Below are 26,056 nucleotides of genomic sequence, written 5' to 3' on the forward strand. Positions count from 1 at the left end.
TCTGCTTGAAAGCTTCAAACCACATTTATTGTAAATTCATGGAAAAAAAAAAAAAAAAAAAAAAGAAAAAGAAAAAGAAAAAAAGAAGAAACCACAGGCTGGTAAACTATTACATCTCAGTGTAAAGAACTTGTCCAGTTATGTGCAATGAGATATTGACAAGAATATCCAAATAAGCAACAACTTCTCCATATAAATCTCATTAAATAAAAAAGAAAATTATTTCCATATTTACAGATTACAATGCAAATGGATCCTTAAAGCATTATTTTGTATTTAGCAGGTTTATTTCTTTGAAATAAAAGAGAAATGGCTTGAATCTAAGAGTGTACTTTGGAAGCAGCTTTCTAGACAGTCTATGTTACCACCAGTGAAAGGACAAGCAGCCTCCCCTCGAACACTGCTCTGCTTCTTCTGCCATCCAGGCTTTCACCGAAGCGCTTCTGGTACCTCCACCTATGAAACAGGGAAGGGAAGGGCATTCATTACATTTTTCTACAGTCTAGATGGCAAAATACCTGAAATTCCTGGCAGACATACACTGCCAAGAGCTCTGTGCTACACATCATCTCCCATAACAAGACTGAGCCTGGGAAAGTACCCCACTTTCTGTCAAAATCACAGTCAGACAGAAATCACTGTGCTGAGAAAAGCCTAATCAGAGGGAAGCCTCCTCCCAAGTGCTTTATTATGTTCACATTTCTTAGATTTTCTTTTTTAACTAAATGTGTGTACTAAAATTAACTGAGCTTGTGCTATATTTGGACAACAATCAGTCACTGAACTAGGATCTGTTACTTACCCGCCTTAATTGCTTTATGCTGCTTGCCCGAATTGCTTCCATCAGGTTGTCATGGAGAGACCTTTGTGGGGTGGATGGCCGGGTGGAGGGTCGTGAACCTTCCTCTGATTTTCTGTCTGAGACCGATTTTAAAGAATCTTTAATTTCTTTCAATATGCTATTCTCATGTTTTCTGCTTTTTTTGCCTTTTTTCTTTTTCTGTCCATCATGTAAGGCTTTTTTTGAGCTTTCTTGCTGTTTGATGACTTCAGCTATATTCCTGGTAGGTGCCTTCTTCTCTGGAATAACCGGAGGAGGGGGAGGAGGAGGGGGAGGTGGGGGCGAGGGGGGAAGGGGAGGTGGGGGTGCAGGTGCTGAAGGCTGACATTTCACTGGCAGTGCTTTCTTAGGGAGCTTTGGGGAAGACCATGGTGAGCTTTTAGGTGATACATAAGGTGAGGACCGAGGTGTCCCCTTCTGCAAAACTTTGGTCTTTGGATTGATAGCTCCGTCACATCCTGACTCTTGTTGCCGCTGCTCCTGCATACGCCTTTGCCTTTGTTTATCCATATTTCTTGTCAGGATACTCGTCATGCTCATTCTTGGTCCAGCGAGGTCAAAGTGATACCCCAGCTTTACCAGAGTGGTGTTCTCTTTCAACAGTTTGACTATGTCCATTTCCACCTGGCTGCCCATGATGTGCCTTTGATTGTGGAACCGCAGTTCTGTTAGAACCTTGTTGTGCTGCAAAGCTCTCATGATGGCCAGCACGCCTTTGCCTGTGATAAAATTTGACTCAATATTCAGACTAGTTATATGCTGATTAACCTTTAACATACCAGCAATAGCTATTGCCACATTATCATCAGCATGGGTGTTAGCCAAGCTGAATGACTTAACTACTGTGTTGTCCCTCAGGGCTTGAGAAAATTGTATAAGCATCTGTGAAGTGATGTTTTCAATGTTGTTCAGATTGACCTCTGTGGTCTCAGGGTCGTTGCTCCTAACTTTTTCCAAAGCATCTTCAATAACTGTTGGATTTCCACAAGGGTGGATGGCACTGCTTTTTAAGCTCCGATTATCACTGTCTTTTCCATCATGGCCATTGAGGAAGCTTTCATTGTCCTTTGCACCATTACATTTTTTGTGTCTGACGTGGTCAGAACGCCTGCCAGCTGCAGCATTTTGCTCTTCCTCATTCTCATCATCACTCTCATCTTCATCTTCCTCTTCATCTTCATCTTCTTCTTCATCATCCTCTTCAGTATATGCCTCCTCGGACACTTCACTATTGCTTTCTGTGAAACATTCTTCTTGAAGTTCTTCTGAATTGTCCTCTTCTTGCTCAGAATCCTGAACAGGAACGTAGGTGTGGGTATTAAACATGATTGAAGTAATGTAACTGCTGCCTTTTAGCACAGGAAAAATTATATTGACACTATATAAATTAACATTGAAAGCTAAAAACAAACAGATACAGTCAGGAGAACAGAAAAGGTTTCATCTAACACCTTTTTAACATTATTTCTTCTACATACTTTAGATAGTGCTTAACATAAATTGCAAACACTTTACCAATGTCAGTGATTTCTGCCAAGAGAAAACTTGATATAAGGTATTATGACAAGGACATACTTCAGATTTTCTATATCTTGGCATGTCTATAAGGGGATATAATTTGGATCCTTGACAGCAGAAACATAAGACAACAATTTCAGAATGAACATGAGCAACAAACTTCTTCATTTCATGACAATTAAACATCTCAGACTCCCTTGCATATGTTAGCATGTCTAAAAAATTAATGGTTGTCATGCTTTAAAATACAGTGTCTGCTTGTGTAGTCTTGTATACCAGCATGCAAAACAGTACAGAATTACAGAAGTCACGTCAAAAATACTTTGGATGTACTGCATGGGCTGCACATGCTAATAAATTATTTGTGAAGAAAGGATTGAGGTGCATTCCCACAGGTAAGATGTAACCACATGTCAATAACCCCTGAATTTCTTTGTGTTTGTCAGGAGCTAAGCTGGTGCTCACTGCCAGCTGTCACAGGTCAGCGCCGTACCACAAATTGTTATTGTCTACAGAGCAAATGCACTGCTCTTCTGAAACACAAGGTTCTTTCTGTGTGCTTGGTGGATACTCAGAAGGAAAATTTGGAACCATGACCCAAAGCTCTGCTTGCTGCCATTAGCAATCATCGTGGCAAAAGAGAACTCCATGCAGAGGGGCAGGAAATCATCTTCACACCAGGAAAGCCTCACTCTCCCCATGGAGGACTCCAGTTGTGCAATGGGGATCTATGGGGTGTGACAGAACCCAGAATCTACAACCAACCTTAAACCTCTTGCTCAAAAGGCCTTCATGTTTTGTCTACTGGAAAAACTATAGTACACATTTTTCTTTACAATTGTAAATGTTCATAAAACTTTGGATGAATTATAATTATTCTGTATGCAATACTTTAGCAATACTTGTGTTTTAATCGCTGTAAAATACTAGATTGTATTTTCCAAAATGAGTACACTCTGCAGAGACACAGTGATTCTGTTTCTGGAAAACAAAAGTGTTACTAACAGGACAGTCTATTTTTAGACAACCTGTGCAGTTTTAGGTTTGCTCAGTTATCTGGCTCTGAAAATAGAGAACTGTTAAAATGCAGAGTACTGTCTCACAATTTTCAGCAGAATTCTGTGCTGCGAAATATGCAAAAAAAATGCTAATTGTTATGTTTGCAGAACTGTGACTCTTAATGAAACAGGACATGGAGTTGTTTCTTCCTGATGGTCCTGAGCATTCAGTACCTGGGGGTCTTGCAGGGTCTGACTGCATTTTCCTGCACACAGAGATCTTGTAGGACACAGCCATATTGCTTCTCCTGCAGCAAGGCCCTTATGCTGAGAGATACTGTGCTACCTATAGGTTTATTATGGGATTAAGATTTATATCTGTATCTTCTATATATGTGTAGGGCTTTAAGACGAAAACACCAGGTATCCAAATCCCTGTCCTCATGGCTTTGGTTTTATATCTTGAGGAATATATACTACAGATGAGCAGAAGGAGGTGCCTTTAAATTCACTCTTGATATGTTTAGTGATGCTAAATTAATAAAAACCTACTTCATTTTTGAGTGGCATTTCTGAGGTCAAAGGCAGAATTTAGTTGCCTGTCATATATATCGTTTGGTGTCATAAAAATCTGCATGATAATTTTGAAGTCAAATATGGAGACATGTTCTTACTGTAGCAGCACTGTGGTACAGGACTGCTGCAGGCAACCTGTAGGGCTTCACCTTACTTTGTGGGAGTAGCATGATGAAAAGACAGGACTAAGAGAGTCAATGCAGAGGTAAATATCTTGGGAGGACAAGTTATTAACCCTAAAAGGCTATCTGCAAGTTGTTTGCCTTTTGGACCAGCTGATCTGTCACCACCAACTATAGAACAAGCATGAATAGCCATCTTAGATAAAGGTGCATTATTTCCAGACAGTTGAAAGCAAGAAGAATATTGTTTTCAAGGACCTTTTTCATTGCCATCAGTGGAGAGAGTCTTTGTGAGCTCTATATCAGCATATCAACACGCATTTTGGAAGTTTTTTCTCAGATCAAAAATTATAGTCTTTTGCCAGGACTTGGAGGTTTAGCCAGTATCCATCAATGGTGTATATACATGGAAAAAGAAAAGAAAAAGAAATATCCTGCCATTGTATAAGATACTGAAGTAGACCTGTTCAGCAGGTTTTTTAGAAGTACCCAGGTTTCAAGTTCCAGGCTAAGCTGGAAATAAACATTAATCTTGCCATTTACTCTCTAGGACTGACAAACAGGGAGTGAAGTTGATGTCTGCAAGCTGATACTAATGGTCTGATGACAGCTACTGGTCTGTGCTCTTGCCTGCAAAGACCTTATACCACCATTCATGAACAAGAGAAAATACTTACATGTAAAAACATCCTGGATATTGCAGGGTAATTTAATCTATCTGACTTTCTTCTAGGAAGATATTTTATCTAATGTATAAACTGCAATTATTTCCTTGCAAATGAAATAAGCTCCTGCATCAAGGCTGTTAGAGGTTCTGAGTTCAGTTTTGCTGTCTTTGCCTTTGTTGTATTACTTTCTGCTTAAACATGGGAAAATGTGTCCCTGTAAACACAGTAAAAGCTTGGTATGAAGCAGTGCTTAAAAATCCCCAAGTCTCCACTTTGTTTTGAAATTACATGGAGCCATCATGAAAATAGAAGTTGCTTTTTGGTTGGGCTCAGTCTCACATACACTTTCAGCAAGAATTCAGAGTGCCAACATGGACATCAGCTGAGTCTGAGAGTGCTCACTACTTGCCAAGACTCAGCCCTTCACTCTTGCCCAGCTGTACTGCTTGTTTGCAGTTCAGGAAATGGCTTTTATTACTAACATTTTTATTTTTGGGGATGAGTTGCCTAACAAACACTATTGGTTGTTTTTTTGGGAATGCCGTTAAATGGTTTGACTGCTGACTGTATCCCAGGCCACTTTTTAAATAATGTACAGCTGCCCTCTGACTACAGTTGCCAGACGACTCCTGAACCATGCCAAGGATCCTCAGCAGGAACAAAGCTGCTGACTGCAACACAAGCTGCTTTCTTACAGCGAGCACAAAGCCTGGCATCCGCTTACTCAACTTCTGACATAATATGTATTCAAAATTATCTTCCTTACATGTTTCTCAGCAGTCAATACTGGCTGGTTTTTAAGGGAAGGCATTTTGCGTAGCTTTCTTAAAAAATCGAATGCTGTCCAAAAGCCCACATCTCTACCTATTAATAATTTCTAACATGCCCTTTAAACTTTTTTCCTATTTTAATCATTAATGATAGTTTTTGTAGCACTTTCTTCTGTTCTGAACAGAGCACTTAAGGTACCTCCAGAGAGAGTAAACACTCTCTGAGCAAATAGCACTTTAGCAGGCACAGAGGTATGCCTAACAATGTTCTTACATATGCTACAAGAAACTGAAAGAAATTAAATCAGTCAGTGAGATCATGCCAATGCAGAATAAAATCAAATACCTATAGGAAACAGCAAATGCCGCAGCATCTTACCTTCTCGCATGCACCCAACCTCTCTTTTTCTAGGAGTTTCTTGGTCTCCCTCTCCCAGTAGGCCATCAGTGCTTCCCTGCTGAAAGTCCCCGTTGGTGTTTTCTCCGTCAGGCTCTTCTGCCGCTGCCCCACTGGAAGGTTACGGTCGGGCTCTATGTCCTCTAGCTCCCGCTCCAGCTCCTTCAGCTCCTCTTCAGTGAGAGAAGCGAGGAGCTCATCTTCATCAATGTCTTCATATTTACTCAGCTCTCTTCTATACCCAAAGGTAGACATGGTCCTGCTTGGTCAGGCTGGTACAAAACTACAGTGACCAGGCATTCAAGAAGGCTGAAGCAAGCAGGCTGTGTCTCGTGTGGTCAGCAACTGTTTCCCTGCATAGCCAGAGGCACCCTTTTAAGAGTAATCATCGGGGGCTTACGACAATGCATGAAGGGATGAAAGCATGCTCCGTTTTAAGCATCAGACGTCAGCTAGACATCTGAACAGCAAGAATGTCCCAACACTAATGTTTGCAAGTCCCTTAAAGAGGGGGATTATTGACACACTGGCCATGGCCATATTTAGAGCAGGCAGCTAGTGGGAGAATACCAGCCTCGCAGACGGGGGGGCGGCACCAAATAAAACCCCGGGTGCACTTACACTGGCATCGTGTCCAAATTGCAGTAGGGAAAGAACAATGAAAATCCATTTAATCCTGAGCTGTCACAGGGCTGGAAATAAAACACCCTTGCTGTTGTTCAGTGGACTTCCTCTCACAGTTTTCTAGTGGAATGCTGTTATCCCACCAAGGTGTTTGCAGGCGGTTGGGATCAGTGGAAAGGCAGCCAAGGGGAGGAGGTCAGCGTGCCAGCAGCTGTGGGGAGCACTGCTCCCGCAGTGTCACACATTGCTTGTAACAAATCACACAATTTAATTTTTTATTCATTCCTTTATTTTTTCTAGGACTATCAGAGTGTGAATCAGCTATTCATGTCCATTTGGAGCACCCGTGAGATTTTTTTTCACATGAAGAATTGTGCTCTGCTGGAGGAAAAGGACAGTCACCCAGAGATTTAAGGGTAACAAGCCCTGGGTGGGCAGGGGGGCTGTTCCTTCATCACTGCTGACGGGCCGAGCAACTGAAGGCCTCTAGTGGCTATTCTTTTAATGGCTGTTGCTCGCTGTCACTGACTGATGTGCATCTGGAGAGAGCCTTCAAGTCTTTATTCTAAATGTATAGTTACATTATCGTTTCTTCAAATAGATTATACATTATTCTGATTTTATTTTTATTGACAGGCATCCTTCAGCAAGAAGAGTTAAAAAAAGAAAGTGTAAACTTTGTGCTGTTTATTGTTTGTTTTTCTGATGTGGTTTTTTTTTTTTTCTTTTTTTCTATTTAGCAGTGAATGATGGTGAACTAGCAACATCTTCTGAAACATGATGGCCACCAAAATCTGCCAACCTGCATTGTGAGAAAGGGGGAGGGAGAGGAAGAGAGAAGGTTTTGGTACGTGGAAGTAGGAACACATCTATAACAACATATATCAACCTTCTTAAATGATAACACACAGTGTGTTTTAGACAGTCAAGCCAATATTTAATAGAAATGTAAGTAAACATAATTTGAAGTATTGTTCTTTTCTGACATCATCTCTTTGGTCAGTATGGATTGGACACCTGAACTGAGGTATGTTGTTTAGCCAAATTGCTCATTTAGTTTCATTATGCATACAGCTTTACTGACAGTAGAGAGATGAGATTATAAAATCTTTATGAAAATCATTCTCAAAGAAATTATATTTTTCCTTTGATAATTTGTCTATATGAACTTAATGCAGTTATCTTGATCAAGAAATGGTATGAAAGCTTATAACCTTAGTCTTTCCTAACCTACAAAATACATTAATAAAGCAGACATAAGAATATTCTACACCTTGATATAAAATAAATATTTGCAGCTCATTTACATTGACATTTACATTTGGATAAAATAAAAAAGAGGCAGATTCTTGCCTTATGGAGCCACAAGTGTTACCTTCAAACTTATACCTTCATGGTATTAGGTCCCATGATGGGCCAAGTACACACAGACAGGTCAGGACATCCATAGGAGTTCTGTTCACTCTTTCAGCTGCCCTTGCAGAATGAAGCCTGGGCCAAATTCTCAAATGAATCTTCTGAAAGACTAGGAAAATATAATAAGTTCCTTTTTTCTTTTAATTTGGCATTATCAATGCTTTTTGGTAGAGCTGACATAGGCTTTAATTATCTGTATATAGCTGCACTCCAAGAAATTTTATTTCTTTCATCTGTCTAGGACAAAGGTTCACATTGTTATCATTGGAATTAGCCAGAGAAGCAGCACAACAAAGTTATATTTCTTGAGTGCATTTTTGCTGACAACATTTTGTTGCAAACATTTTTTGGATGGAGTTGGGAAATGTGAACTGGACAGATTTTCTGTTGGAAAATGCTGATTGAAACTGAAATGCTTTTAGAAATACGCTATATTTTATTAGTACAATGTTGATATGTACAACACTAATATGTACAATATTAAAAGCAAAAATATGTTGTTAAAGTTTAAATCTAGTCAAAAATATACTGTTTCCCAGAAAAAAAGCTCAGCTTTTTGTTCTTCCTTTTTTTGTCAGGTACAACAAAATTTGTAAGTTTTTCAATTTTCCTGAGCTGAGAGTCCATTATACAAAGTACAAACATATAGATACCTGAATTGTCTATTTGAAGTTTTCTATGTATAAACCAAATTTTCCAAAATCAAAGAAATTTTTAAAAAGCAGCACGTATTTTTCATTTTTAAAATAATATTCCAAAAGAATAATAAATAACATGAATATTACCTTCAATGCTACTTTCCACACTGGGCCAGTGGTGATATTTTTTTCTATACAAGATGCCAATGATGTCCATTCTAGGCATGAGATAAGATAAAGACATTACTAATGATGGACAAGGTACTTTCTTGTACATTTCTCCCCTGAAGCAGGGGGAAAATTGGAAGTCAGGTGAGATTATGAGAGGTTTGTGTCCCTTCTTGATCCTATATGGCACTTGTGGTATTTTAGAACCTATTCTTTACAGGGGAATGGCCAAAGTGAAGAGCCATGAACACTTTCTAGGACAATTTTAATAAAAATAATAAGGCTGCAGCATGTGGCAAATTACATACAAAGGAAAAAAAAAATGTTAAAACTGTTAAGACAAGTACTGACAGGTCAGAAAATTTGTTGTTGCCTTCTGATGAGCAATGAAACACAGTCCTTAATTCCATAGATCTGTAATCATATACTTTGATCTTAGACACGAGTGCTCAGAACCTTTACTTAGAACCTTTACTCTTTTTCATTCCATGGGAAAGATCACACACATTTAATAGTCTTTCAGCACTTTATTTTGCCCCTGTTCTTCAGCATAGTAAAGCTTTCAATTATTTTAATTGTCCTGAAAGTACCCACCAATTTGGAATTTTGGATTCCCTTTCTGGCAGTATTTGGCATTATGCAAGCATTTCCACTGCTGTGGGCATCAGCCATGGCTGAAGCTTCCCACCTTTACAACATTCCACATCATAGGTTCTAACTTCCTAGAGGAACTCAGAGCAGACAGAAAAAAAAAAAAAAAAAAAAAAAATCAAAAAACCCAGAAGTCTGAGCAAAATGTTCTATCTCCCTGACTGTGTGTTCCCAATAACACCATTATAAACAGTTTAGGAAGAGTCCATTTTGTGCTGGTGAGGTGGCACAGGGAACTAACTTCCTTCCATCACAGGAGGCAGTGAGTAGAGTACAAACCATATGTAGTACAGGCGGGCAGATTTACAGTGGCTACATTGACTGCTGTTTAGGATGAATCTTCCAATTAGACATTAGGAAAAATCTCTTCATGGAAGGGGTTGTTAAGTATTGGAACAGGTGTCCATAACTGAGTCACCATCCCTGCATGTATTGAAAATATGTGTAGATATGGCATTTAGGAACACAGTTTAGTTGTGATCTTAGCAGTGTTAGGTTAACATGTGAACTTGATGACCTAAAAGATCTTTGTGATGATTTGATGAAGTGCTTGCCAACTCCTAACAGAAAACCCAAATTTTATCCCTAATGCCCTGCTGAAATCCTGCATGCAGGGAATTAACCATTTCACCAGTAGGCCATGAAAACTCATCTCTCATTCAACAGAATTATTTAAAGGTTTGTTCACTTCAGAACCTGAGCTGAGAGAAAATGAGAACTGGAAGCATCCATTTTCTAGGAGGAGGATTCACTCTATCATTGTAGCCCTTGGCAGCCAGGGTTCCTGGCTTTCTGCAGCTAGATTTCAGAGAAGACTTTCCATCTTTCCTAGCCTGGAGGAAAGATCATTTATTGTCTTGGTTTTACAAGAGGAAACCCTTCTAAGTGTCCTTTTTGCCTTTCCAAGCAATTAACTACTTCAATCAGCAGCCAAGGGAACTCTGTTCTGCTTCTCATGTTTCTACACTTGGGGCACATTGGCTCAGTTGCTTAAAGGCCACGAGCAACATGTGGCAGGTGGTGCTCACCCCTGAGCAGAACAAAGTCCACAGTTAAATGCACTCAGACACTGCAGGGAAAACCACCGGCAGGCAAAGAAAGGGCTGTCCAACCTTGTCCTCAGGCGCAGGACAGCGGCTATTTCAGTCCCTGCTCCTGAGGACAGCCTGTCAGACAGATGCGTTGGCTCATACTGAGCTCAGTTCCACGCTGCAGGAACAGCTCCAATTGCCATAGAGCACATTAAAAACAATGCATCACAGCACGCTGGGCTTTTCCCACGCCTCCTGCTGCCCGGCTGCAGTGCTGCTTGCTCCTGCCTCCCACTGCCACTTTTGCAATCCTCATTCCTCAACCAACTCGTGCTGTCCACTCAAGCAGAACCTGAGGCACCAGCCTCTGAGTTCTCTCTTCATGCCTTATTGCTGCTGTGCTGCCTTCTCCATCCCTGGTCTTGCAAGCCCCTGCTCCTCCTTTCCCTGCAAGCCCCTCACTGTTCTCAGCCACCTCCACAGCCTGTTTGCTGACCTCTCCTTCATACTCCTCCTTGCACGTCTCCTCTGTCCTGCCCTCGTGTTCCTCACTGACTGCTCTCCCCCTCCCACTAGGGCAACAAATATATATATATTTATCTCTATATATGTCTCAGTTTTTGTATGCTGTGTGTACAGGCCCAGGTTGAATGCAGAATTCAAACCATCCTGGAGAGACACGGGGTCAAGCAGCCTGGCAAGTACACAAGACCACGAGGCAGACTGATGGGACAAGCTGCAGCTCTTTCCCTCGGGGGACTCGCATAGCTTGTGAAAATCGTGCACACAGTACTGTGCCTGAAAAGGATGTGTCATCACCTACATTTAACAGTGGTATCAGCAGAGCAAATGGGATGAAGCATGCACTGAAGGCATTTGAAGAAACAATTTTTCAGCTGCTTTTCTCAATGCCAGATGATTCTGTTGTTCACTCCATCTCTCCGGGTGATGCTGTAAACAGGGAGTCACACAGAAGGAAAAGATCTTTTCTGTCACACGTGCTGGGGGAACACAAAGTGGGGTAAGTACAAACATAACCCTGATTCAAAATCAGTCCTTGCTTGGGAATCAGATTCAGCATTCTACCTCAGATTTTTCCCACAGATTCCCTGCAACGCACCCTAGGCTACCAGGAGGGCAGATTCCAGGTCCAGGCTGTAGTTTAACAACTCGGACCATCACAAACAGTAATCAGCTTTCACTCAAAAACATGTGCATGTGGGCTGCCTTACTGCTCAGATCAGTTTTGAAAACAGCTTTCTCAACAGTTGCTGGGGACATAATTATGCACCATATACCAACCAGTCACAGAGCAACCACTAATCTAATGTATTTCAGTGGTGGGGGTGTTTGCGTTGTTTTACCTATCAAGACAGAAGAGTAAGAGGGAGTGAAGAAGTTAATGGGCTCTGATAATGCTGCTGATGGGCAGATAGTACGGATGCATCCTGGAAGGAGAGTCAGGGGGAGTCAGGTAAACCTGACTGCAGTGAAGGACTGAGGGTAAAAATACATGAGTGCAAATAAGAACATTTCTGAACTAAGAAATTTCTCAACCCTTAATGAAAAGAAAGAAATCTCACTGCTCAAATGTCACAGGCACCTTTGTGCATGGATCCTGGTGGTCTATTTTATTATACAGAGAGGATGCAGCTTGGTGCCAAAGGTGCAGCAGACTTGGGATTTATTGCTCTTTTTGCCTACCTGAATCACACTAAAATAAGGAAGACATTGGGGAAAAATAAGTCTTATTGAATAAATGTCGTTCCCATTCCCAGTTTTCTTCCTACACAGCCAATACTTTTTAATCATCTTATGTCAGTACAATGCCATGTTCTGTATTAACAGCATTAGATGAAGCTGGTTATCTTTGACAGCACGAACTATTCCTGACAGGGTTTTGCCCAAAGCAAGTGCTTCTTCACATCCCTGCAGACTGGCCATTTCCACATTTCTGCCACACCAAAAAGATAAACTGCTTTGTACGCAAGGATGGCCTTAATGCTCTTGCTTTCACATAGCTGCTCTTACTCCTTAGGAAGAATCTCAGTCTGCTTTACACTGCCAACAGATTTACAAACTATATATAGAAATCGTTTCACTTGCTACTGATGTACAGACATAGGGTGACCACAGCAGCTGTTTGGAATTACATCTCAATATTGCTCAACAGGTTTGGAAAGGAAGTACAGGCCACTGTATTGCAAAGAAAGTAACAGAGGAGTCACTGAATGCACAAAAAATGTGGGGTTTGGAAGGATAATTTCAGTGGGATGCAGTTAGCCTACTACTTTTTAAAAAATGAAGCATAATAAAATAGGTAAAATTTACCAATGTATTATTTATGGTGGTATTTGCAAATACACTGTTATATGTGTGTTCATATCAGGTAGTAATTAAATTATAAGTAATTATGAAAACTGCATGGATTTCATCCTTTGTTAATACCTGACTCACAGACAATTCTCCCATGTAACTTAGCCAAACCTACAGTTTGTCATTCAGTTTTAAAAATTACTCTATTTCTTTATACATAGAGAGCAAAACAGGTAGCTACTATATTTAGCATTTCCTTTGTCACTTTTTTTTAACAGTGTGTGTTTATGAAGATTATTTTTAAAAGGAGATGCCAGCAATATAAACAATTCATATACTTCACAGAGAAATAACAGCAGCAGTTCTAACCAGTTCTAACTATAATTTCTCCACTGTCTTTAATTACGTCAGGGGTTTATTTTGTTTTTATTTTTTGTTAGTCCATATTAATGTTAACAGGAGTTCTGGGAATATCTACCAAGCACAGTACACGTGGACAAATGGCAATGGGTTCGCCCAATTACATGTAGAGATTTCTACCGAAAATTTGGATTTTGAAAATTACATACATTGAACATGTCACCAGAGCTACACTGTTTTATCATTCTTACCACTGCTAACCATTTACTAATGTATTTTGGTAGCTTTGCAGGAGAACCCCAATGCACCAGCCATTCTTCCTAAGACTTATGTTCCAGCCCCTGGAAGTGATGGACAAACAAGAGGTAAGACCCGTTCTACAGAGATAAGTCAAAACAAATTTATGTCCATGCAAACCATAGCCAAACCATGGATATTTTAGCAGGGTTTTTTTCTGCCCCAAGTAACGCCCACAAAATATCCCTTTACCTTACCCCAAGGCAGAAACAAAAGAGCCTGTGACTTCGTGGCTGCGTTTTTCCATGTGTGACTCGTGTACTGATGGCAATAGTCTGAGAAAGGGCAGCTCAGGCACTTGGAACCCATGCCAGAACACAGACTGCTGCAGTAAAATTACTGCTCACTTCCCACCTCAGCCTTACCCCTGCCTTGATACCCAGAACAAGCTCTGCCATGCCAGCTCCCAAAATTAGATGGTAGTCAGTGCATGGAGTTTCATAGATGACCTGCACACAACATTATGGCTTCTACAGGGAATAGCTCGCCATAAACAGGACTTATGGCTATGGTTTTCTCCCTCCCGCACTGAGCTCTGAAAACACTCACAGCTACAAAGTCCATCCCACGGGTGCTGAAAAGGCTAAAGGCTGATGTAACCACTGTTGAATGTTTGGCTCCTTGAAGAACTCACAGCCTGATGCAGCTGCTTGTGTCAGATTTTATGAGAAATAGAAACCAAATTATACCCCAGATTTCAAACATTGTCCCCAAATTGATAGGAGTCCCTATCCCACAGCATGCCTGATTCAGTGCCAGGGCATTTAATTACTTGTAGACAACATCCCCTGGGGGTGGGCATGCCATGGAATTGGGTTGCGGTTGAACAGCCTGTGAGACACACCCAGATAGTCAAGAAAATTAAATGTAGTGTTGTAAGGGTTCAATCACACTCCAAGCAGGGAAAATAAAAAGGTTTTTTCCCTACCAATTCATTATTCCAGCTGGGGATGAAGCCTTTGTGTCTTCTCACACAACCATCAGCTCTGGCCCAGTTACATTTCCTGCTTCTACCACCACATAGTCAAGCCCATAGAAGTAGGATGAAATGGTCTAGCTGCAAAATATGGGAGCGGAAAGAGTTGTGTTCAATTCCTAGCTGTGCCATAAACCTGACCTGGGGAAAACATCCCCCTTTCCATGACTATCTCACCTCATATTTCATTTAAAATAATGTTTTGCCTCTCCCTCCATTCAGTTCACAGATGCCTTGAAAATATGAAAGCTATTTTCTCATAATGTTGTACTTGCTTTAGTGTTGAGAAAGGTGGAGGGGTGGAAGGGGAGGGAAGCAAGAGTGGGCAGAAGTCTTCAATAAATAAACAACTTCCATGGTGAAGGACAGAAAGCTTTAAACCAGGAAACTTCACCTCCTATAACAGGCAACCAAACAAAAAAAGGGCCTGGCTGTACTGATTAAAAGATAAACACAACCAGTACCATGTCTTTTTAGCTTACCTAGTGATATTCAAAGGACTAGTTCATGGTATTTTAAACACTTGGGGCAATGCTCAGTGCAACATCTGAATGCTTTGATGCTGCAGGCAATGTAACTACTGCCTGATGCTTGTATGAAGTCCTAAATATAAACCTTTGCCCGTGAACTAAAATTACTAATGGAATTTGGCTCTAGCCACAGAAGGGATTTAAAATCTCCTGTCTAAAGCCTTATTTGATCATGTTTCCCTTGCTGGTTCAGTATACTGTATCAGATATGCAATTACCCAGATTCTTGTGATGTGATCACTGTATTAATTAAAATTACCACAATTTAAGATTTATTATGATTAGGCCCATATTTCTGATTAAGAATTTCCACAAGGAAATACCAGTTTATAGGTTAGGAAGCATACATTTATCCTGCTATGTCCAAGAGGTATTAGCCAGTGGAGCCTTGACTTGCAGTCAGCCGTGTTGGGTTCACTGGGCACTCTGTGCTCAGGCCATGCCTGCAGTCACCAGTCACCTGGGGCATCCTTCTGTCAGGGGCCTGGCTCAGATGCCAGATGCCTAGAAATTTTTCAAAAGTGACTAAATTATTATTTTTCATCGTGGTCAAAATTTCTGGCAAAAACTCCAGAAGTTATGTCTCAGAAAGCCCTACAGAAAGCAGAAGGAGGAATTAAGCCTTCTGTTAAACCTTCTTCGTGTCCCAGACCAGTAATTCTCACTTTTTCCATTTGCTCCAGTGAATCTGTCATGAAGAAGGACACACAGAAAACCGATATAGCTGCCTTGGGAAGTGGAATTTACATCTCTGACTCAAATGTTAGGTCTTATATGACAATGACATTCAGCAAATAAGGAGAAAATCTGAAGAACATGGAGAGTCAGTTTAGAGGACAGGGAAGAAGCATACTGGAGCTGAGCTTTGGTTTGTGTGAATATGTGTGTGTGTGATAACCAGCTTATCTCTGAAATAACAGGATGCCCTGAAGTTGTTGTGGCTGCTCATCCCTGGCAGTGCTCAAGGCCAAGTTGGAGACAGTTTTGAGACACTTGCTCTAATGGCAAATGTCCCCACCCATAGTAGGGAGGGGGTTGGAACTAGAGGAACTTTGAGGTCCCTTCCAACACAATCATTTGATAGTTGTGGGTTTAGTTAAATGGATTATGCTCTATGTAATCCTGATATCCACCAATTGAAATATTTTCTTAGTTGGGAGGGTCTGCATATTTTCTTTCCCCAAGATGGAAGCGATGGTAGAAAAACAAAAGGAGTAATCACAAATAATTTTAAATTAAATATCTTAAAATTTATTCTGTCAGATTTTTTTTCTCTAGATGTGCAGAAACATACTGTGCAGTGCATGACAGCATGACTGAGGGTGAGTCTTTTCAAGAACTGATCTGCCAAAACTCTGAAGCAACCAAAATTAAAGTTACAATAGTTAACCAAGAGGATGGTTTGTCCATCAAAATCTACTCTTTGTTTAAAAGAGCCCACCTAAAGTCCCTTAAATTTTGCTAAGCTTTGAAACATACACACATCAAAGGGAGCAGACAGTTTGCAAAAATACCTAAAAATAATAATAATTTAGATGTTTGAAGAATTTTACATAAGACTATGATCTTTAATGTACAAGGTATGCTAGAACACTTTGGATGAATGTGACCTGACATAAGCAATTAAAATTTCCTATAATAAATCATAACATTATTAATTGGAAGTTAGATATTTGTCCAGTCTATGGTATCTCTATTCATTTTTTCTGTGTTTCTATGAAAAATTGAATTCTTGTGCTTCGAGGCACATAATCTGTGTAAGCTACAAAAAACACAAGCCACTTTTCCAGCTAAATATCTCAATCACGGAACAGCGATAAACTCACAGTATTGAAACAGAGAACATATCAAGCCATAATTTTAAAATCTGTGAAGAGAAATGCCAAAGAACACATTTTAAAGTAATTACAGAAGACAATTTAAACAAAGTCCTAGCAATGGCCTACAACAGTCAAATTGATACCTAGGTAGGTTACTTTAAAAGTAATTTTCTTCCATCTTTACTTTGTGAACCCGCAATTAATATAAACAGGCTTGAAGGCAAAAAAAAAAAAAAAATTGCTGTAATCTTTGGCACTGTTTTGTTCAGCAGAAATATTTCTTTGGAAACACATCTACTCCACTAGTTAGAAAAGGAACAGAAATTCCAGAATACTTCCTCATGATTTCTAAAAATTTCTTTTCTAAATCTCTAATATATTAATGCAAATATAAAACCACATCACCACCATATGTACACCATTTTCTCTACCTCAGAGAGGAAAATAAGAGATGGCTATTTTATTTTTAGAGTGTTTTCAAAAAAGGATTTTGACAGTATGTTAACCTTAATTCAACACTATAAACCAGAGTGTTTAAATCTGGCTAATGAAAAGAGCAAAGTGAAGAGAAGCAAGGAAGGTATGTATTTATTAGTTTATTATTTATTGAAGAACTAGTCCAACTGGGAATAGGCTTGAGCTCTGAAACCAGCCACAGAAAAGAATTTCCAAAGATATCCTGACACATAAAGTCCAAACACATCTCCACATTATATCCATGACTGAGCATGACAGCCTCAGCATCATGTCACCATTCAAAGAATACCAAATGCACTGGGGAAATGCGTGTCATTAAGCGGCAAAATTAGCAGTTGACATCTGCTCCATAAGATAGGAATAGCTTTACAATTCCATGGCTGTCAGCTCTCACTGCTACAAGAACAGTTTAAAGGATCCTTGTGTGGATTTGTTCCTGCTTTGAACAATATTTTGGTGCAAAGAATCTCATTATTAGAAACAGCACAAAAAAGTGCAGTGTCTCTTCTGTCATCATAAGTATTTGAAGTTATGTGTTCAGACAAGAGAGTGTTGACATCCAAACTCTTTTCAATGACAACCTCTAGACACTGGTTCTGGCTGTCTACAGCAGAATTAACAGTGCTTGACCCACTTTTCTGGATTAAAGTTTGGGATGTGGTTACAATGAGATACTTCCTAAAAGTCAACAAAACTAGGCAGGTGTAACTTCCTTACAGGCAGAAAATAACCATCATCCATCTGTGTTCTTAGCCACCACCTAGACATCTTACAAAAGATCAAAACACAGAAACATCAGTTTTTAGCACTGTCAAATAAGATGTGTTTAAGTTATTTCAGTGGTTTTCACTTAATTCTAAGGAGCATGCTTTGCATTTTGCTTTGTTTATGCTAAAAATAAAAGTTAATTAAATCTAATCTAACACAGGTACTTCTGAAATAGAAATGTACATAAATAGACATTTGCAAGTTTACTATAGACATCTTTGATGTAACCTTGTGCCACATTGTTTCTTAGAGAAAATGTAAAGTCCAAGCTCATACTCACAGGTAATGCCCCTCATAAGCCACTTTGTGTATGGGAAGCAGTTTTGCCTCACCAGGCACATTGCCACTTCCTCCATATTTCAAATGCAGACCTATGCAGTCTAGACTACATCCTCCAGCTGCTTGAAACAATACTGATACACGATCATCTGCTAAGGCTTTGACATCTCCATCTCAAAGGAGGACAAAGAACTTATATTTATATCCAAAGTGATTTATAGATCATCATAAAAACAAACCCAGAGTACTTTCCTCCTTATTTTCAGATATATTTAAGTTAAAACTTTACTAAAGCACAGAATATTTTTTGTGGCAAATATAAAACTGAAAATCAAAATAAGAGGTGTACAGATACAAGTTCAAGTGCTCACCTGAGTGGGCTCTGCTTTGACTGTAAGCATTACAACTGAGGACTTTCAAACCAACATATTTCAAACATACTTCATTAATTAATACCAATATAATTCTGTATGTGGAAGGAAAGGTACAAGTGAGGGAGGGATGGAGTGGAGTAAAGAGAAACACAGAAGGGCAAGAACACGTATAGCAATCTCTCCTTGACTGAAATGGATTGCTTTCAACTCTGCCACTCCTTCACATGCATTAAAGAAACATGTAAGCATCACTCCAGTCCAGCAGAAACAGTCATGTATACTTCCTTTCCTTCTAGCTAATTTCCCCTTTTTTTCCTACAAGACCTCACCACTCAGGCAAGATGTATGCCAGTGCAGAGGTGAATTTCTCTTTTCCTGACTACGTATCACTATGATTAAAATGCTCCAGCACATCACAGTAACCACATTCAGCTGTAACCTCTAATGGTGTTACTCAATATTTGTCCTTAATGTTCACATCTCCATAATTCTTCAGAATGTCAACAATGTCTTTGCATCTCCTTGCATTGATGACCAATACATTTTTCCTTGTAATTTATGGTATTGGGATAAACACCCTTTTCCAGGATCATTTGCACCTTTTCCACAAAGCCAGTTTTTGCTGACAAAGTTAGTGCTGTTTTCCATTGCATGTTTTTAATTGCCACATTGATTCATAAGATGCTAGAGGTTAGAAAGTTGGTAAAAAAAACAAAACAAAGCACAAGGCTGTTAACACACACACATATACCAGAAATTCTTAAATGCTAAGTTTTTATTATAAGTATTTGTAATTATGTTAACTTAACCAGTACTGCCAAACACACTGAATACTGAATATTAATTTTTGCTTTGTTTGTAAGCTTCTGAACAAAATGTTAAAAATGGTCTAATTTATTTGCTGATATAAACTGATGCAACTTTTCCAAAACTGAAAATTTGCTGGACCATTTAAACAACATAAGCAAGATGCTTATGTCCATGGAGGACTTGGTCATACTTCTTTTAGTTAACAGTTCTAGCCTGTTGGTGTCTTCATTATTCTATGTTTCTTTGTTGCTCTCTTTATCCTGTGCGATATTTTAACCTTTCCTGCCATCTAAAGTGACTTCAAATACTTGTGGAATTGGCCAAACTGCAACCTCGTGCAGTGGAAACCACTCTCTTTGATCAGTTTCCTTTACAGCATATCTCAGGTTCTTGAAGCCTAGATACTTGACCTTACAAACTTGGAACAGAAAAACGTGATGCAGTTGAAAAAATGACATGCAAAAAGCCCAGATTTCCAAAGGGACTACTTTATTTTATTTTAGGGTGTGTTTTTGTTTTGTTTTGTTTTCTGTTTGTTTGTTTTGTTTTCATCCCAGGACACCTTGCTTCATGGATGTTAAAATTTTCCTATTGTTCTCACTAGGTGATATAATAAAATTGTCTCATCTCATGTTATTAATGACCTCTTTTAGTGGTCCTTAATATGTTAAAACCCCCCAAAACAAACCCCAAACACTCACAAATATTACTTTATCTTTATAGTGCCAAAGAACAATCTATTAAAGAAGATAAAGGACTTTGGACTCTCTGCACTATTTCTGCAGTCGTGAAGTTTAATGGACATTCACATGAGTTTGGTACACAAGGTCAGGTGATGGTGAAGCCATGCCAGCTATTATTTTCAAGGTGTGAGAGTCATTGAAATGCTCAGTGGATTAGTAACAGAGTATGTCAAACCTTTTAACTATAGTCATCAACTTAAATTCAGTTCATATCACCAACTGTAACTGTGGCTTATGTTCACTATGTTTTTTCCTCATGATATCACATCAACCAACCATCTTACCAGTAAATTCTCATTATAACTGGAAGGTCAGGAATTTTGCTCTTTACAATGTCTCCTAGGTTTTTGAACTGTAAAATGCAGTCTTTATATGTTGTAAAACACAGAGAAAGAAAGAAAGCTTTAAGTTAATATATTCTGTACCTACATGGGTTTTTCCAAATGAGCTTTGGGTTTTGATAGTTTCTCTGTTTGATTAAATCTAAGCAGCTTAACACATTTGTCCTGTTGAATCTTTTTTTAAATTTTTAAACTACTTTTCCCACAGTTTGCGCAGTTGTGTGCTCTTTCTACCACACTGAACATTTACCATCCTCAAAATGTTTCACAAATATTACACAATTATACTAAGTCCCTATTGTATGTTTGTCACAGAAAGATCTTCCTGCAAATAGAGAAGGAACATTGGAACTGCTATTTAGAAGAAATCTTCTGAAACTTATTTTCAAGGGGAAGTGCTAATCAGCTTTCTCTTCTGACTAGTTTCTGCATTGCTCTTGTAAACAGTAAGTCACTCAAAGTACCATAGCCAATATTATAATCCCATCCACAAATACCTTCCTAGTTAGTATATTATGATAAAGCTTGAAAACCAAAATTAAATTAGTAAGGGCTTACATTTAGATTGACTCAGAAGCTAAAAGTCTCTTGGATTCAGATTCCCACATAATACAGTTTCTCACCTCTTTCAATGTGCACTGGAACCATGGCCTGGATTTTTAACTGCAAGGAAAGAAATCTGAAGGAAGATGTTAAAAATCTCTACTTCAATCCCATTTTCCCTAATGGAGAAAATATACTGCTTGGGTCTTGAGTGCCACCTCTGAACGAAAAAAAAAAAAAAGGAGTCCAGGAATAATAAAAGAATATTCACAAATACATTTTCATTTGGGGCTTAGAAAAACAGACTTTTATGTTGTTCATAAAGGACAAGCTTTTCTGAAGGTTCTCTGTCCCTTCCTATTGTGTCCATAGTCAAGGCTTCAGCATAACAGGCCAAAAGAAGATTTAACATGGAAGTTAGACTGATGAACTGCTCATCACAAAGTGGACACATACCACTCTCCCTCACCTCTTGTGAGCAATACACTCCATACTGACAGGCAGAGGATTCAGAGGCAAGGTTCTTTTATGCATTTTTCTTCTCATTTTCATTAACATTTCTCAAATTCTGATGGCACCTTAAAGCTTCCATCATTTAACTCACAAATACACTCTTCTTGTGAACACTCACAAACCTTTAAGAGAGCAAAGCTAAAATCTCTCCTGGACTAGCAGTTTCAGAAGTATACATCAATGAACATAACTACAACCTGAACCTGCCATCAGCTAAAAGGAAAGTACATTTTAGAGCACATTAATATCTTGTTGGCAGCTAAGAAGTGCTCCTAAGGAAACAGTTAATTACGTTAAGTTAATCTATTAAGGAAAAATATGTAACATTCATAATCTCATTTCCTCCACAATTGCTTCAAGACAAAAGTTACCTTCCCCTTTTTCACACCTTTCATTTTGAACACCCTACATTTGAAGATTTTATGCCATTGATAAAACTTGTTTTTAATGAATCAGTGTATCCCTATTGGACCCACATGGGGTCCAGTAAGTGGATCCCTATTGGACCCACATGGATGGACCTTCATGCCCTGCCAGCCTTATGGAAGTTGCTCTACTTAGGGAAGTTGAGAATTATTATATTCTATCGTATTATATTTACCTCAGAGCCTGAACCAAAAAGGCTTCTGGAGATTTACACAGGCCTTAGATCAGACCCTCAGATTGCAAATTCTCTGAAAAAAAAAGTCAGTTTAGTGTATTAAAAAAACTTCTTAGCAATGCTCACATATGGTCTACTCCTGTCAGATGATCAATACACTCCCAAGATCAGTGTTTCCAGGATGTGTTAAGAATGCTAAGCAAGATAGATTTTTAGTAATAAAATAATTTTATTTTAATTAGAATGTATTTCATTTCTACGACTCCTTTCTCTCCAAAATATCAGAGGAATAAATCAGTTTAGAGGCCACCACAGAAAATTTTCTCTGGTTATGCAGAGATTCTGCTGCTTTGCTATACTCCCCTGAGTGATTTCACCACAGGCATCATAAAGATCTTGAACACGAACTTAACCAGAAAGGTCTTAGACCAGCAGTGTTTCAGAATTGCTGTGTGTGCTGTTTTCAAATGATCTTATCCCACGAAAATTCACATATTGTAAAATGAGAAAGTTGGTTAGTAGCAAGTAACTGTGACAGGGTAGAGTAAGAGCTCCCCACAGCAGAAGAGCTGGACACGCTGCCAAGGGTCTAGACGCGCCCCGAGACCCTGATTTGCTCTATGACTGCTGGTAATACACTGTGCTGAGGGTACAAGGTCTGACCAGAGCATGGATGTTCCACAAGGATCACAGGGGAACAAAACAGCATGGCTGATACACTGAGCAGCAACAGAAACATCGCTGCTCCATTACGTGATGTGGCAATGAAAAGGCTAAAAAGCTCAGCAGGAAAATCTTCTTCCATTCAGCCTTGGCAGTTTCTCAATTGTCAGACCCACACACTAGATCACTGGAAACAATTGCAAATCCTTACTCTAAATGAGTTTTAGCTTTTTATGTTACAAAGAATATTTTCCTTAAACAGCATTTCAAGTAGCCTGATATTTTTCTGATCTTTTTTATATTCATACTTGAAAAACTAGACATTATTTCTTGATGTTTTACTTAGAAAAATGTTTTTCTCTCTAAATTACTGGTTTTTCCTTGCTAATACTGGAATACTTGCTAATTATGGAAGTTGCATCTTTCCTTGCAAAGAAGTGTATCAAGCATTTATTGCTTTCAAACACATAAAGTTGTCTGAGAGTTAATGTTATTCTAATTTCTTATCCTTAAAATAAACTAGACAATATTAGCTTTACTCTGTAAATAGAAGGCCCTTAGACATGCACAGAGGTTATTCATAGCAATAAAATAATTACTAGCAGTCTAAATTTGGAATCAGTCTCTTAAGTATTATGTTTTTAAACTATTTCTCTGTTAGTTTAATTGGGGAGCATACCACAGTCTCACCATTTCAACCCACTATCTTGCCAGTGCTACTCTGGGGCCTGAATTTTGAACAGCCAGGAACAGTGCCCTGCAAGCTGAGGTGTCCTGTGATACTTCTAAAATTAAATATGCAGTTGCTAGATAAATTAAGGTCTGACCTTGTACAACTGTAACATAAGCAGACTCAACCCTCAGGAAAGTATTACACATGACTTCTCTAAAATCTCATCAAATGTAACACGAGGTCTGGGGATATAAGATTATCTGTGTCCTCATTGGTTAAACAACTCCCATTAAGAAAATTAATTATTTGCCAATTATTCTCAAGCACTATGGTAATAACATATGGAAACATATTTACATAAATCACAACAAATTTGAGAAGGTTTAGCCTTTAACTAGTTGCAGATCCCACCATATTATCTCACCGAACTCTAATCTCTCTCTGAGACTGACAAGATGCAAAGCTTTATAGATTCAATGACAGACAATTACAGTACTTATTTAACTAGTTTAATAACTTGAAGCTGGACAAAGAAGCAGGAAGCATGGCACCACAGACAGTAGTGATGAAAATAGTGAATAACCCCAGAGTAAGATCAAGAACAGCAGTACCCAGCAAGCTAAACATGGGATAAAGAAGAAGCTGGAAACATCATTGATTCAAAACCTGTGTTGTTCTGGTTTTAACCAATTACTTACCATTTTTACCATAATGAACAGACAATAAGGGTACACAACCAAATGAAAAAAAACCCCAAACTTCCATCTTGTCTTTAATTGTTCAAATGAAATTAAATTTTACAGTGACTTTCCATGACTCTGTGACTTTCAACTCACTTGCATTTATAGAACTGTAAAAGTGTAAGTTTAACTTAAGCTTAAGGCACTACATGCATTTCAATCTTTGAACGCAAGATCAACAAAAACATTTAATTATGATAAATAATACTCACTGCAACTTCTTTGGCCAGTGCGACCTAACTAGAGGTGGCACACCCTTAAATACCTCAGTATAACAGAAGCAGACAGAAACAATTCTTATCTAATTAAAAAATTAAAAATATGTATTTATAATAAAGAACAAAAATGTTGCAATTATTTACTTTCAGTTCTTTTACGTAACCAGAACACCATCAGAATTAGTACATATACACATTACAAACATGGTATTTTGATTTTCAGATATTTTTATAACATTATGCATTGTGCATGAAGTGCCTGATTCCAAATTTATATTTATATTTATATTTATATTTATATTTATATTTATATTTTTATATATTATGGCTTTATATTTAGTACATAATTACTAAATATAAAGCCATCAATTACATTTCATGCAGAACAAATAAGTTGTTGTACATATACCACATCACATAGTAATTTGAGATATAATACCATGAGATAAACATTGGTGAGATAAACATGGGACAAAGACCTATAGCAAGGCCTTCTGAGGTTACCTACATACTGAATATTAACACATAGGATAATAGTCCTTACAGAATCCCTAGTGTAAAACAGATATTAAATAAACTGTGAAATGCTGTGTGGGTGGTTTGGGGTTTTTTTGTTTGTTTTCAAAGTGAGGTACTTGTTGACTGTACACTGATAATACTTTGTAGCTTTCAGCTTTGTTGTATTTTGAAATAAATCATGTATTGAAATGGGATTTGACCAGTTTAGAGAATTCCCCATGTACCACTTTGAGATTGATTTCACTAATATTTTCATCAATAGGGCCGTTTTTCACTTTGTTAGGACGTGGCAAGGACTCCTATGTGCTTAGGGCTGTCTAAACAGTCACTCAAAACTGCTGCTGGAACGATGCTGTGTTAAAAGATCGCCAGGCACAGAACCATTTGTGCTGTGGTCTGTCCGTGTCATCAGGACATTGATCATCTGGTTGGACTATCAGAGAGAAGGGGAAAATACACGGCAGGTCCAATAAAAAGAAAGGCAGGAACTTTTAAAGACTGTTATTTTGGAAAGAGAAAGAATTTCAGTACCTAGGAAAGAAACTCCAGTTCTTTCCGATGCAATTGCAAAGAACCCAGGCGTGGGGAAACACAAACCCTGAACACTGATATGAACTGCATTAGCCACTTGGCTTTAGTTGGAGATTGGAGGAAGTGCTTGTTTTATCAAAGGACAGCTTCCAGGGAGAAATCAAAGGTATTCTGAAACGCGATGGAGTTTGCTGATCAGCTCTGAAAAAGAGGAGCTCAAGAGCAGGACAAGGGAATCATAAAGAACGAGTTGTCCAGAATAAGATACAAACATACAACATAATTATTATGAAGCATTACTACGCAAAACTCACCCCTTAAGTTAGCAACTAAGCATAACACTTAACAGAGGGACAAGTGGATCTTCAAATGAACATCATGTTCATCTCTTACCAATAATTTAAACTGTCTTTTCATTGCTCTTTTGTCCCATTGTCTCTATCTCAAGGTCCTGAATAAAGTTCCCTAATTTCCGCCCAGCTCTGTTTTACGGCGTTTTTTGCCTTACGAAGCGACGCCGCCCCTCGCAGCCCGCACCGCAGCGGC

The 26,056-nt window shown here is 38.8% G+C and overlaps 2 protein-coding genes and 1 long non-coding RNA gene across 8 annotated transcripts; 1 reads left to right on the top strand and 2 right to left on the bottom strand.

The window, feature by feature from the left end:
* LMOD2 (leiomodin 2) lies at positions 1–6,160 on the bottom strand. Its single transcript, XM_030256689.4, has 3 exons — positions 5,873–6,160; positions 803–2,134; positions 1–456 (listed from the first exon to the last, which is right to left on the bottom strand). The coding sequence occupies exons 1-3, from the start codon at positions 6,143–6,145 to the stop codon at positions 430–432; spliced, it is 1,632 nt and encodes a 543-aa protein (XP_030112549.4). The 5' UTR covers positions 6,146–6,160; the 3' UTR covers positions 1–429.
* Positions 932–25,986, top strand: LOC115490816 (uncharacterized). 6 transcript variants are annotated; one of them, XR_012052588.1, is made up of 8 exons: positions 932–1,064; positions 6,815–6,930; positions 7,255–7,361; positions 11,058–11,439; positions 13,379–13,459; positions 20,149–20,332; positions 20,825–20,955; positions 25,263–25,986. It is a non-coding gene; the product is annotated as an uncharacterized lncRNA (long non-coding RNA). The 6 variants fall into 6 exon arrangements; XR_012052586.1 differs by lacking the exon at positions 25,263–25,986 and having other exon boundaries at positions 20,825–25,170; XR_012052589.1 differs by lacking the exons at positions 20,825–20,955; positions 25,263–25,986 and adding an exon at positions 15,581–16,219 and having other exon boundaries at positions 20,149–20,664.
* On the bottom strand, positions 16,123–20,149 carry ASB15 (ankyrin repeat and SOCS box containing 15). The gene is given in 12 exon segments (XM_041713745.2): positions 16,123–16,666; positions 16,668–16,731; positions 17,314–17,447; positions 17,450–17,484; positions 17,487–17,516; positions 17,519–17,598; positions 17,600–17,872; positions 18,243–18,414; positions 19,006–19,136; positions 19,138–19,258; positions 19,261–19,299; positions 19,712–20,149. Coding segments are annotated over 12 exon segments (1,323 nt in total). The 5' UTR covers positions 19,884–20,149; the 3' UTR covers positions 16,123–16,594.
* Positions 25,987–26,056: the final 70 nt, after the last annotated feature.

This window comes from Taeniopygia guttata, chromosome 1A (genome assembly GCF_048771995.1).
Source record: "Taeniopygia guttata chromosome 1A, bTaeGut7.mat, whole genome shotgun sequence".
Lineage (NCBI taxonomy): Eukaryota > Metazoa > Chordata > Aves > Passeriformes > Estrildidae > Taeniopygia > Taeniopygia guttata.

What these genes read in the sequence shown, in the direction of transcription:
- LMOD2 (XM_030256689.4), bottom strand. Translation starts at nt 6,145, where the DNA reads ATGTCTACCTTTGGGTATAGAAGAGAGCTGAGTAAATATGAAGACATT. An exon ending in GGTTGGGTGCATGCGAGAAG is followed by an intron (nt 2,135 to 5,872) that starts GTAAGATGCTGC and finishes GTTCCTGTTCAG; the next exon opens with GATTCTGAGCAAGAAGAGGA. An exon ending in GCATAAAGCAATTAAGGCGG is followed by an intron (nt 457 to 802) that starts GTAAGTAACAGA and finishes CCTGTTTCATAG; the next exon opens with GTGGAGGTACCAGAAGCGCT.